At 38.2% G+C, this 13460-nt stretch overlaps 1 protein-coding gene across 2 annotated transcripts in view; it reads left to right on the top strand.

Annotated features, from left to right (window-relative positions):
* The window catches only part of LOC142398787 (guanine nucleotide exchange factor VAV3-like), a 58902-nt gene that overhangs the window by 26458 nt on the left and 18984 nt on the right, over positions 1-13460 (top strand). For both annotated transcript variants that reach the window (XM_075482961.1, XM_075482962.1), the window contains exons 14-20: positions 29-161; positions 2946-3055; positions 6223-6324; positions 6853-6944; positions 7639-7661; positions 9532-9556; positions 12284-12414. In XM_075482961.1, coding sequence (XP_075339076.1) covers positions 29-161; positions 2946-3055; positions 6223-6324; positions 6853-6944; positions 7639-7661; positions 9532-9556; positions 12284-12414 — 616 coding nt within the window. The remainder of the gene's footprint in view (positions 1-28; positions 162-2945; positions 3056-6222; positions 6325-6852; positions 6945-7638; positions 7662-9531; positions 9557-12283; positions 12415-13460) is intronic.

Below are 13460 nucleotides of genomic sequence, written 5' to 3'. Positions count from 1 at the left end.
CTTATTAATCTAATCTCGTTGTTTACAGACACATCTTTTTATTTGATGTGGCAGTTATTGTTTGCAAGCGAAGAGGAGACAACTATGAGATGAAGGACATCATGGATCTCAATGACTTCAAAGTTACTAACAACCCCACGTCTGACAGAGAGGGCAAAAAGGTCAGTTTGGTGGGAAACTTTGCACTTCACCTTGCAATGCAAAACTTCCATCTTCCTCAAATTTTACGAGTTGAGTGTCCATATCCACAAACAGTGTTGCAGGAAAGTTGCTACTGTATGCAACATCTGCTCGGATTCAGATTTTATAGCAAAAATAAACACATTATTCTCCCATAACCTGTCAATGGTGCTTTCACGCTTTCTGGAAAAACCCTGATTTAGGAACCTGCAAGGCTCCTTTTCCGTCTTCCCTGTTTATACAGAAAACTTTTTTTTTTTTTTTCACCTTGTGGGAGCGTTCGTGAGCCATATTGTAGTGGAAGAAACTTGTTGATGTCTTGTTGATGGATGCCCACAGATGGCGTCTTCTCACTCCGGTGCTGATTGCTAATGTGAAACTGACAGCTTGCCAGAATGGGATATGATTTTTTTGAAAAGGACTCTATGATGATCATAATGCACTCTATTGTGCAGTTGTGAAATTTATGTATATTGGTGTGAGATATAGGTGTGGAGTTTATCATTTGTAGTCATAGTCTTCATATGCTTTTTGGGATAATGCATGTGTTTGTGTGTTTTCCATTGTCCAATATGTTTGATTTCCTCGTCTTGGCTTGAACACATATTGGCACGTGTAACTATGCTAAACGCTCTTTACCCTTTATTATTACCACCCTTTCAGCATAATGTTACATCAATCGTACGTAAGCTTTATTGCATAAAAAGACTCTGGTATAAGACTTCATTTATAGCTGCACTTGTACACAGACACAAATATTAATTCAGAGTTCATGTGTGCTTACACCGAGAAACACACACACACTGCAGGAAAGAGATGCTAATATCAGGTGATGAATGTGCAAAGTTCTCCAAGGCTACTTTACGCTATATGTCGTTTTCTGCTAAATGAAACTTTTGATTTCGAATGCGGTACCACTGAGCAGCACCCACACAGTCATTAATGATTGAACACCAAGCAGAGCTCTGGAACACTTAAGATTTTCAGGGCTGGCCAATCACTGACGGATAAATCCGACCACTTTTCTAGTTACGAGATATGACACAAGGACTGGAGCCGATGATGGTGGTAAAAGCAGAGATATTTGAGAATTAATTGAAAAAAATATACACATGGGTGAGGCTTTAAAGCCAAAGTTGCTTTTGTGAAGCTATTTGGTGGTTCGAGCTTAAAAAGCATTGCGTCTCTGGTTAGCTGTTTACCTAATTGTATTGCTTTGGGGAAAAGGCATGTTTTTATATTTGTCCAGCATTTGTCTTAATAGATGTAACTCCTATAAGACACAGTTTAAAATCTTTGGCAGGGATTTGCCTTACAATAAATGTTCCTTGATTTATAACTTAAAAAGCAATTTGGTTATTCTAAGGCAGATTAGCAGACACTGCCTCGATGTTTTTGCAGCCTTCAGTGTATTTCCATCTCTGCTCTTTGGGTTGAACTCTGGTTAAACTCCCATTGCAGCTGCTGCTCTGTTGATGCTGACAAAATCCAACATCCTGCACACTTTGGTTGATCTGTGAGGCTTGTGACATCCCTGACACTAAAGCCAAGGAGGACTGATGACAGCATTAATAGCTGTGTGTCAGGAGAGCAGTGACTTATGCATCTTTTTGCCTACCTTGTCATAATTAGAGCTGGAAAAACTAGATGATTGGCATTGTTACAACTTAAGGGTTGGCTCATAACGATTCATGTTAATGAAAAGCATACAGCATTTTTAGAAATGATCATGAATTAAAACATTTCATTTTTATTATTAACTATCTATTAGTTCCCTTTATTGCCTCTTTGGTTGGTATGAAGCTGGTTGATGCAAATTATTGGGAAGAACAAACCTTTCCCTCACAGCCAATTTTACGCCGGCAAAAAAAAACAATGTATGTTTGAAAGACTTACAGTATACACATATATAATATTTCTTGCAGTATACATCACATGAATACCCCTGTCTGGCCAAACATTTTCAATAAAAGTTGTTTTTCTGTATCTTTAATAGGCTTTCAGAACAGCATAAGCATTTTACAGTGACGTGCTCATTCAGAATTCTATCTTCCTCTCTCATGATTGAAATCAAGGTTCAAAACTTTCAACTATCAGTGAGAGTGGGATTGATTGGGTTGTGTTTGGATACATCTGACAGCCCGAAAAGCCTGTCACTGAGGAGTCGGCTATTTACACAAAATCTGTGTTTTTCCTTTATGAATTCAAACTCAGTGAAAATTCAGTTCATTTTTAAAGGAAATGTATCTCATTGCATCAGCAGATATTGCCATAAAGTGTTTTTTATTATCGCTTCCTGTTTCCTTTAACCTCTTGACAATTTTAATCTCCTTTCGAAAGAATATTTTTACCAAGAAACACAGTAACAATCCACAAAATGTGCATATGCATTCAAATAAGATAATTATGACCATAAAAAATAAACAAAACTATTCATGTTTACTGTTGGGTAGTATGGACATGAACCCAACCAGTTCATTTTACTGTGTAGTTTGTTTTTGTCAAACCCCTAACCTCTAAACTGAAATATTAGCTGGCCATACTAACCACAGTTTTAAATAAAAGGCATCTTTTTTTTCCCTCGATTTTTGTTTTTTAGCTTCTTCTTGAGCCATACTTACTACAATGTTAAAGTTTATTTTCCGGTACTTCAAAAAGGTTGACACTTGAACCTACAAATACATTACAGAATGAATATATATATTTTTTCCTGCACATGCATCAACATAACATTCTGTTTCCTTTCTCTTTCCTGAAATCCACAGTGGTGCTACGGCTTCTATTTGACGCACCAGCAGGGGCTCACAGGCTTTGAACTCTTCTTTAAGACCAGAGAGCTGAAGAAGAAGTGGCTGGATCAGTTTGAAATGGCCATGTAAGTACAAGGAGGAAAGAACACCACAGTTTTATAGCCACATTGAAGGCCAGTGATCACACTGTGTATTTCTTTGACTTTGCATGCATGCGTGTGTGCGTGTGTGTGGTGTATATTTGTCCTGTTTGCATGTGTGTTGTTCCAAGGCCAAGAGAGGTGTTGACTCTTTCATGTGAACTGTTTGATCAGGTTTAAGCTGTAATCAAACACACACACACACACAGAGCTTTGGTTTAACATGAACTGTTCTGCAGTGCTGCAAACTACAAAGATGTCACTCTACCTCCGTGATTCATCATTCCATGCTTTATTGAGATAGACTGTATTGTTTGTATTATACTGCAACATTTGGAGGACTTTATGAGCAGATATCTTGTCTGCATCCTTTCTTATGCTGATTAGGGAGAATACTCTGCGGTTTAGACATTACACTGTGTTGACTGAAAAATTGCTTTTGAGCTTGGGTTATGAAATGTCTGAAAAACAAAGTCCTTGACATACATGCTGACTCTCTGCTATGGTTTTCATGAATACATTCTCAGATCTGGTGTTGCTTTGAAACATTCTTGATATGCGTGCTGTAGCAGAGTGTGGGGATGTACATTAAAAAAAAAAAAAAAGAGGCACTTTTACTGCTTCTATTTCTCTCCCTTGAACTGAAAATTTAGCAGTGACATGAGTTATACACTTCTATTAGCAATAAGCCCCTGACACCTGCCCAAAACGTTTTGTGTAATTTCCAAAATTCACAAAAAGAAACAAACCTTTTCACTCAGGGCTTAAAACTGTTTTGACATAGAGAGCCCACAGCGTTTCTGTCTGAGATAAGCTATGTGTGCTTCTGGGCATTGGGTAATGACACCAGAAGGGGCCCATTCCGAAAGTAAAAAATTGTACCAATCAAAGAGGATGCAAGCTCCTGATGAAACCCTCATTGATGGGAGCACTCATTTTCAAAGGGGCTTCTGGGTGGTGCGTTTGCCACAAAAGAAAAAAAAAATGGTTTTGTGCCTGTCAAGTTTGCTCACGTTCCAACAAAGCTATTTCAACTGTGCATTCTATCCATTTCGTATTTGAAAATGTGCAGATCCGAATTAAACTGTCTGGGCTTATTTAGGGACTCCATCTTTGGTCATACTCATGCGCTTTGGTAAAATTGTTGTCATTGCGATCGTAGCCATGTTAGCAGTTTGACTAATAAGGCCAACAATTGATTGATCGGTCTCTTAGTGGTGGCAGTAATCAAACCCCAAAACATCTGATTGAAAAATTTAAAAAAAAGAATGTAGAGATAAAATGACGTATATTGATTAATTTGCATGCTTTATTTACAGTATTTCTATTCAAAGCCAGCACATTCTGCTGAAAAAACAACATTTTTATCAACTGATGGTGTGGCTGTTGCTCAGAAGGAGAAGCAGTAATCTGCCAGTCATAAGTTCAGCGGTTCGATTTCCCAGCTTCCCCACATTTTTACCCTTCACAAAGGGTCCTTGGGCAAGACCCAAAGCCTCTAATGCATCCTTCAATTTGTGAATGTATGTGATAGGGAAAAGGCACTGTAGCTTTAAACTACAGTAAGCCACTACGAGTGGTCAACTAGAATAGAAAAGCGCTGTACAGTCCACTCACCACACAAATCAGTGGCGCATTGATTTCTCCTTCACTTCAGTTTGGTTTTGTTTACATCGTGCCAGTTAAGAGCAAGAAGTAATCTCAGGAGATTTTACAAAGGTGGAAACACCAATTTCAAGAAACGTCTGGCAGCACCAGAGGGTGCTGATGACTTATTAAGTTAGATTGTTTGGCAAACAATAATACCTCAGTTTGGGTAAGCGCTAACAGTTTTAAATGCCACGGTTGAAGCATTTCATCTCTCATGGATATTAGATTTTTGTGTTTGCCTCTCAAACAAGATGGAAGATGATTAGCCTTAAACTGTTGATAGTGTGACATAAGTATAAACGCACTGTTCAGAGGATTGTAGTTGACATTCGGCTAATTCGTTGTGTTTGTGTCACATGGGTTTTGCCACAGACAGGAGACGAGCAGCAGGTCTTGAGTAGTTTCATTCCAGTTAGGAAATCAATTAGTTCATACTGTATCTTGAAAGATTTTTTTTGCCTTACAGTCTCTACAGATACCATTTTACACAAGAATAACTTCCAAAGTTATTCCTAAGTACTTAAGTACATTCCTTAAGATTAAAAATTAGAAGGAGATCTTCAGATTCATTTCAGATTTAACAACAGACATTTCACAGCAAAGGAAAATATTACAAAAACAGAGCTAGATGCATGCGTTGTTTTTTTTTCTTTTTCTTTTTCTGTCAGCCCATTTACTGTTAATCATACAAATCATACAACATCCTTCCATATTTACTTTCATTCATTCACACTATGTTTACAACACTTAAACAGCACCCTGTAGTACACTGTAGTAGACCAGAATCTTCTAGGATCAGCTGCTGTTGATCTTATTTAGACTGAGTGCAACGTGTGTGAAGCTGTAGCAACACAGAGACAGGACGACTTCCCTGCGTGTGTTTACCAGACATTTTTATGTAAAGTGGCTTACAAATGAAGACTATAGAGTGGTTATTGCACTGAATCACTCTGAGACAGGCTTCTAATTCAGAAGTGCTAAAATATCTTTTGGGAGCGATCATAGCAACTGAGCGCTGCAGAGCTAAGCGCCGCTCAGCAGAGAAGAAAAGATTAATCTGTAAATCCATACGCACAGTTAATAAACATTCTCATGCATTTTTCAGACATGCATACTGTATATGCAATCGATGCACACTGGTGAGATAGCCATGATTTATGTTGGAAATCGTGAGTCAGACTTTCAATACACTACATAGAACAAGGCGGTGTTTTGATGATTCTCTATTAACCAATCAGCTGGCTGCAGTGTTTCCACACCACAAAAAATGTAGTACAAGTATTAGTTTAGTGGTGCAGTACTGTGGTAAACCAAAAAATAAAAAATAGAGTACGCTTACCTTACTCTACTGTAGCATGCCGTTTAATGAGAAAAACACCATAAGTAGTGCAACCCTGTATTTATTGTACTCACAGATCAAAACCGTCAGGTCAGCATTTCAGTTTTTATTATACGTGCTATTTTATATCCAACCGTTTTATCTCCGTTCCTCCCTGTTTTAGATCAAATATCCGACCAGAGAAGGCTAATCACAATTCCCACCAGTTCAAGATGCACACATTTGCAAGGATCCCTTCGTGCAGCTACTGTCACCTTTTGCTCAGGTAAGATTCAGACATCAGACGGGGACTGATCTATACTGAATAATTATGCACGTGTGATGAAGTACCAGTAAGTTAGCAATATTGAACTAGAGCTTGAAGTTCACATACTGTTCTTGAAAGGTAAACCATCCTACGTTTTTTCCCGATTGTGTTCCTAGATACGTGCAAATACACATTCAAATCATTTTCATATTGACGATATGAAGGAACACAATGACATTTTATACTTCAGTTCTCTGTCACTTTTCCTCAAGCACTTAAAGTCACTTAGTCCTTAACTTGACTGTAAAAAATAACTTACTGAGGTTCAAGTAAATATCTATTACACTGTGATATAGACTGTTGCTGCAGCTCTCTCGATTTTCAACACATGGTATCGTTTTATGGTTTTGGAGAGCTGAAGGACATCGGCTGTGTCATTTCACTTATCTTGACAGTGTGACAGGGCAAGAAAATTCTAAATGTCAAGGTGTTTCTCATCTGGATGCTGTTGCGCATGAAATATATCCAGTATTTTACTGTCTCTAGGGGCATCTTTAACCAGGGTTATCTCTGTCAAAAATGTGGCCTGGGGGCTCATAAGGAATGTCTGGGTCAATTGGGAGTCTGCGGGAGAACAGGTGAGTCACAGACCTTCCAAACTTTTTTTTATTTTTTAATCACATAATCCAATTATTTTTTTATTTTTTTTGGTGACCTTTCATCACCAGGCTTTAATATGCACTTATTCGCACAACATATCAAAATCTAAAAGGCAGATTCTCATTCATTTTTCTCTGCACATTAATGCACCTTCGAGAGCAACCTCTATACATCCTGTCCTTCAGTGAGCTTTGCCTTAATGCCACACTCTTGTTTGATATCTAACTGCTGGTATGTCTTTTAAGCATTTATTGTCCTCAAATTAATATCTGTAGATGTGGTAGCCTCTTAATTTTTACTGACTTTGTTTCCAATTCATGTACTTATGTTCTTTTTTTAATAAGTAATTAAAAAAAAGCAAGATCTATGTTTTGACTTGTACATTTCTCTTTTCGGTAATGCAGAAATTGAGCCGTTGTTGAATCGTATTGCCTTAATGTCTTCGTGTCATCAGTCTGCTTTAGTTCAGGGAGTTACCCTTTCTGAATTCACAGACGGCTAAACGCAGCTCAGGCATTTGACAAGCATTCTTAGCAGAAACGCTGTGGTCTTTATGCATTCAGAGGCGTGATGAGGGCCAGCAGAGGTTGACAGCTGAGGTTGTATGTCAAGAAGCCACCACACTCTCATATTGCATTCCTCTCACTGTATCTGTTTCTCACCTGCCTGCAGATCCTGTCAAGCCAAGGCCCACGGTAAGAAGTGAACTGGTTCTTTTCTTTGACTTAGAAATCTAAGCTAACATAATTTGTGAGGCAGAACACAGCAGCTGTACTCCTAATCACATGCACACTTATCTGCTGACAAGGAAAGATGAGGAAGGATTTTGTCATGCTCATCAACAATCAAAGCTTTGTTATTTGAATACCTTTATTGTGCTTGCGAGCTGTTTATTCTTGTAGTGCTCTGATCAGAGATGCTGATATGAGGTGTGGCTATTAAGTCATGAGAACAATGCTGTAAAACTTGCGTTTCAAGTCTTTCCCGTTTCAAGTTGCCTTTGATGCTTCAACATATTCTTCATCACTTCAGTAACAGATGAAAAACAGGTTTCCCCGAGTGCAGATTTGATTTTAAGGAAAATAAATAAGCTGCATGGTGCTAGATTATAAGAGAAGGGTGGTCAAGTACTATAATGATTGAGCTGGTATGTTGTTCTGATAAAGGATGCAGCCGCCACTCTCCCTCTCAATCCCTGCCTGTTCTCCCAGAGAGTTTACAACCAAACAAAATGTAAAAATAGGAGTTTTCTTTGTTGAACTGAACTAGTGCCATGAATGTTAAAAGTGTAGAACACGCAAATTACGGCTTTTTCACAATGGAGGTTAATTTTACAAGTGGTGTGACTCACTGTGTGGAACATACTGGTATTCTATTATGTGAAGGGCAACAACATCTCCTGCCTATTACAGTCACAAATTAATTTTAACCATTCAGGAAAACAAAGCACAATAAACCAAAGCAGGGGGGTTAGGAGCAGCTGCTGTTGACTGTCGTTAAGCTGCAGCGGAACAGTGTGGCTCCGAATCTTTTTGTTTTTCACACAGACTCATAGCCTGGAGCACAACTTGATGAATAATCTCGCACCTATTTAGATGAACCAGTTAAGTGCATACTTCAACAGATCAGATCAATTCAACTTTATCTGTCAATCTGTGCACTGATAGGATTTACAAACAGAGCTTAATCATAATCACTTAATGATCGATATATCAATTCAATTTCTTTATAAGTAAAACATCATGAACATTAAAACAAACATACATTTGCATGACTTTTTTTTAATTCTGTTTCCAAATTCAGACACACATTTTTGTATATGGATCTCAAGATAGAATGAAGAAAAAATAAATCTTTTATGCCCGTTGAAGTTCATTGTCTTTTTGAGACAATTGCGTTTAATTGAAAATCTCGTCCAAAGTTTGCAATCTACACCTTTAATGAGGCTCGAGCCAGAGCAGCAGCAGGAGCTCTGTTTGGCCAGACTCTTGTCAGCATGTAACAGCTGGCAAATCATGGCACCTGATGATATTCTGTGGTTTTTGAGAATGTAGGTGGAACACTCTTTAAAATTCTCAGAGTTTAAGGAAAGCTATATTTGAACACTGTCAATGTTCACAGTTCCTTATGTGGCCATCTCAAAGCTACAAATCAGCCAACCATTTACATAGCATCCCTTGTTTCTGATAAATCATAAAATAAATCATGTTAATTTCAGACCTTCCAGTTTCTTCAATCTGTTACACCTTATGTGAGCAGGTTTTAAACTCTCTTTTGCTATATTTAAAAGACTCACATTTATTATATTTATTTTATGTTCTCAGTTATTAAATTCCACCCCAAATAAACACCAACATTTTACTTCTGAATACTGTTTTTAACTTTTAAAATGCAGAGACCAAAGATTTAAAAAGTATAACAGAAAGTTTGTAGAGTATGACTCATTTTTTTAGGTCAGTCTGATCTTGCACAGTAGCTAGGAACCTATACTTCTATATTTATCAATCTCTTGTTTATATTTTTTCCTCTCTCGCTGTGTTTCTTGCTTCCTTTCTCCATTCGCAGGACAACACAACACCCCCAGACCCAGGTCAGTATGATTTGAACACTTGGCCGCTTTTGTGAACCTGCAGAGCTTTTGTGGTACTTCTTAACCTTCTTTTATGTCAATTCTGCAGCAAACTTCAGACAGGATGAAAAGGAGGTGGTTAGTCTTATTAAATGTGTTCTTGACATCTAGGTTTAGCCTAATCCAGAGTGAAACTGAGAGCACAGAGACAATGGCTCAAAGCTAACCTTCAGATGTTTGGATAATTTTCTGTTACAGATATGTTGACATGACATTCAAATTTTGGCTTTCTTTTTTTCTTAGACATTTCTTCAATCTCTCCTGTTCACACACAACAGTGGGGGGGGGGGGTTACCAACTGTCCTTTTGACAAATATAGTTGAGTAAGTCTAACCGATGGATAATAGAATGCAGAAAGACTCTTTAACCAGAGCACAAAAAAAGCTTTTTTTCTCACCACATGCCGTGATGCCTAAACCCTAGACGGCATTGAGATGAATTGGAGTGGGTGGAATCATTATGAGAACCACGCAGGAGAAATTCTGGCAGAAAAGCACTTCCAGCAGTCTGTGCACCTCAACCTCTACTGCTGAGCTGTGCCTTTGTGATAAATCAATTTCTATAAGGGGTTTATGAGAAAGACAGCCGTGCTTATTGTTCTTATTAAAAACATGAATGCGAGATATTCCATTCATCTGAGGTCACAGTCAGCTAATAGTTTCCTCAGGCTGGTTTGCAGGGGAGCTGGAGCTGGAGGGGGAGATCTGTCTGAGGTTGGGTAGATATGTGAGTCAGGGGAGAGTAAGTGGCTGTGTCTTTTAAGTTGGCAGGGGTGTTTAGTCTTTGCCTTAGCCCCATGCTTGTGGCTGTATTTGTCTACCATGCTGAGGAAAGATTGGTGCTGTACTGTTCCAGAATCAAAGAGATGGATTTCCTGCAATAGTAAATTGGTGCCATTTTGGTGGTTTAGATCTTGATGGAAAAAAAAAAAGAAGAAGAAATCTCTCTAAAGCAGCAGATTTGTATATGTGTTAAGGATCGGTTGAGCTGAAACTAGCAGGATTCTGAAAATAAAGAATTGTGCACTTTTTTGTGCAACTACTGTAAGAGCATGGAAATAATTACTGAATAATTAGTGAAAAACTTGTTACCTGAACTACAAAAAGCTACATTTTCTCACTTAATAATTGTGTTTACAGATAGTCTGTGCCTGCACAGGCTTTGGCAAAAATACCTCGGCGATGACATCCCTATTTCCCAAAAAAGTTGTGACAGTGTGTGAAGTAAATGCAAATGATTTTGCAAGTAATCAAATAAGAAATAATATAAAGACAACATGTTGAAAAGCCAAAAGGTCAGTAACATAATTTGGTATCAAAATGGCATCTCAGACAGGCCGAGTCTTTCAGAAGTGAAAATGGGGAGAGATTTACCACTTTTGCGAAAGAATGAACGAACAAGTAGTTCAACAATTAAAGAATAACACATCTTTCAAAAATATAGATAATACAGAGAAGTCCCTGCTCCTAAAGGACTGGCTATATTGAATTTCCATGATCCCAGGGTGCGCAGGATCAGAACTGTGCATTAAAAAAATAGAAATTGGGTATGGGAATCACTACATAAACTAGGGAACACTTACAGAGTTCGTAGGTTGCTGAATTCTCAAAAGCAAGTGAAAACTTTATTATGCAAAGGATTTGATTGATTTCAATTGTATTGAGCTGCACTGAACAATACTTTTTTAATCCCAAAATGGTACATAATTTCGCTCCACAAAGAATCCAAACAGTTTTTAGGGCTAAAAACAAAAGGGACCGTGCATTCGTGCACATAGCATGGGTTACTCATACATCTCAGAAGGAACCTTTAATGTTAAACGGTATATGCAGCCACTATCCATACCATTGTTTATTTCAGCAAGACAATGTCAAACAACATTTTGCAGGTATCACAACCACATGACTCTGTCATGCAGTGCCGGCACATCACAAGTTAAAAAAATTCAGTGCTTTGTGAAACACAAAGTACAGCAAAGAAGTTACTGAAATGTTGAGCAGCTGAAATTCTATATGAAGCTCGAATGGGAATAGTTTAGTTTCAAAATGTTCTACTAAGTTCCCAAACGAAGATGGTAAAAATGTCTCTGTTCCAGGGTTTTTTGACAAGTGGCATCAAATTGAATTTGTCATTCTCATCAAAATGCTGTTTTTCTACTATTTTCAATTGAATATAAAATATAAATCCCTGCATTGAGTTGTTTTGTTACACTGCATGGAGAAGCAAGAATTAAACAGCGACTTTCAACGACAGCCCAAAGTTTTGTTTTTGTTGACTTTCAGTAACTTAACTTTTGAATTTTCTGCACTAAAGAAAGAGCACACTCCTTATAGTCTGACATTACTGCCACACATCACTACAAGCTGTTTTTTTTTTAGACACGACGTCCTTTGTTCATTTATTCATAAGTGATCTCCAACCACTCGAGTTATGTGAAAAGCTTTGTTTTACTCATATTTCACCGAGCGTTGTAATGAAAGATTTTAGGTCTCTACAATTATTGAACAGTACTTGAAGTACTAGTAGTTTTTTCATTTTTGTTATGGTCTACATGTTCTCTGTGATTCCTATTTGCCTTCTAACAGTGTTGCTGCACATGCATTGATACTTTATGTTCCCCTCAATCAGTCTCTCAGATAAAGGCAGATAATCTCGAATATAAACATATTTGTGTTCTCTGTTTGCTAGGTTTACCCAGGATGATTGTAATCAGCAACTACAGTGGTATCCCCTGTCCCCACAGTGGGCCCCCACTAAGCATTCATGTGGGGGATATCATTGAGCTGATGTTTGCTGACCTGCACAGCTCCTGGTGGCAGGTGTGTGTCATTCAGCTTTTTCTTCTTCTGTGTCCACATCTGTGACTTTATGAAAAGAATAACACACGGGTGATGAGGTTCATTTAGTATTGAATCTGTGTTTCAAGTTAGCTATCCTCTCAAAAGTCTGGAATTCCACCATGTAGTGAAGAAAAAACATCCTAGCGTAGTGACCTCAACGATTTACCTCCCTGTGACGAATATTTTTGGAGAAATTGCATGTTGTCTTGTGGTTATTCATCATATTCTGTCTACTGTCAGGTGAGCCGCAATATAAAATGAAGAGGTCAGCTGCAATTACAAATATCAGTTGAACATCTGCCGATTATGAACTCCTCTGGACCTCAGTGATGTTACAGATAGAGTATCTGTCTTCTCTTTCACTCTTTAGATTGGATTAAATGATCTAACCAATTAGTAGCTTCAGTTGATTAATAAAGTGTCACAGGGAAACAATAAAACAACAGATACTTTAGCCTCTGGAGGATGTTTTAATGGTGGAGCACAACCTCGTGTTCTGGCAAATTTAGCAATCCCCTCACAACGTCAGCCAGCGGTTGAGGATGTTTGACCTTATCTATTTTTGAAAGGATAGCGATTTATCTGCGGTCTACCGGCAGCCTCCCTTGCTGTTTCTCACTCTGCTTTATGGCGGCATTAAAGCCTCATCCTCCTTCTGCTGCTTCTCCAATCAGACTGCAGTCTTTGCCAATGGCACGGCTGAGAGTGGGCAGTTAGCCCAATTTCCTGCAGTCCATGTTTCTCTCTGTTGTGACATAGCACAAGGTGGAGGGTGAGGACATGAATGCCAGGAGACTTCTTGTAAGCTGGTAGAATGGCAGTCAGAATGTCATGCCCCGGACCTGATGGCACTGTACTGTTTGCTACCATGGTAACAATGCATGCTGGAAGGGGATAATCTGAGGAATATGATGACACACATTGGCATATTCCTGCCTGCTGCATAATGATACTGTATATATATAATATATATATACAGTATCATATATATATATATATATATATATATATATATATATATATAT

This window comes from Odontesthes bonariensis, chromosome 14 (genome assembly GCF_027942865.1).
Source record: "Odontesthes bonariensis isolate fOdoBon6 chromosome 14, fOdoBon6.hap1, whole genome shotgun sequence".
Lineage (NCBI taxonomy): Eukaryota > Metazoa > Chordata > Actinopteri > Atheriniformes > Atherinopsidae > Odontesthes > Odontesthes bonariensis.
This window is presented reverse-complemented; position numbering and strand designations above follow the sequence as displayed.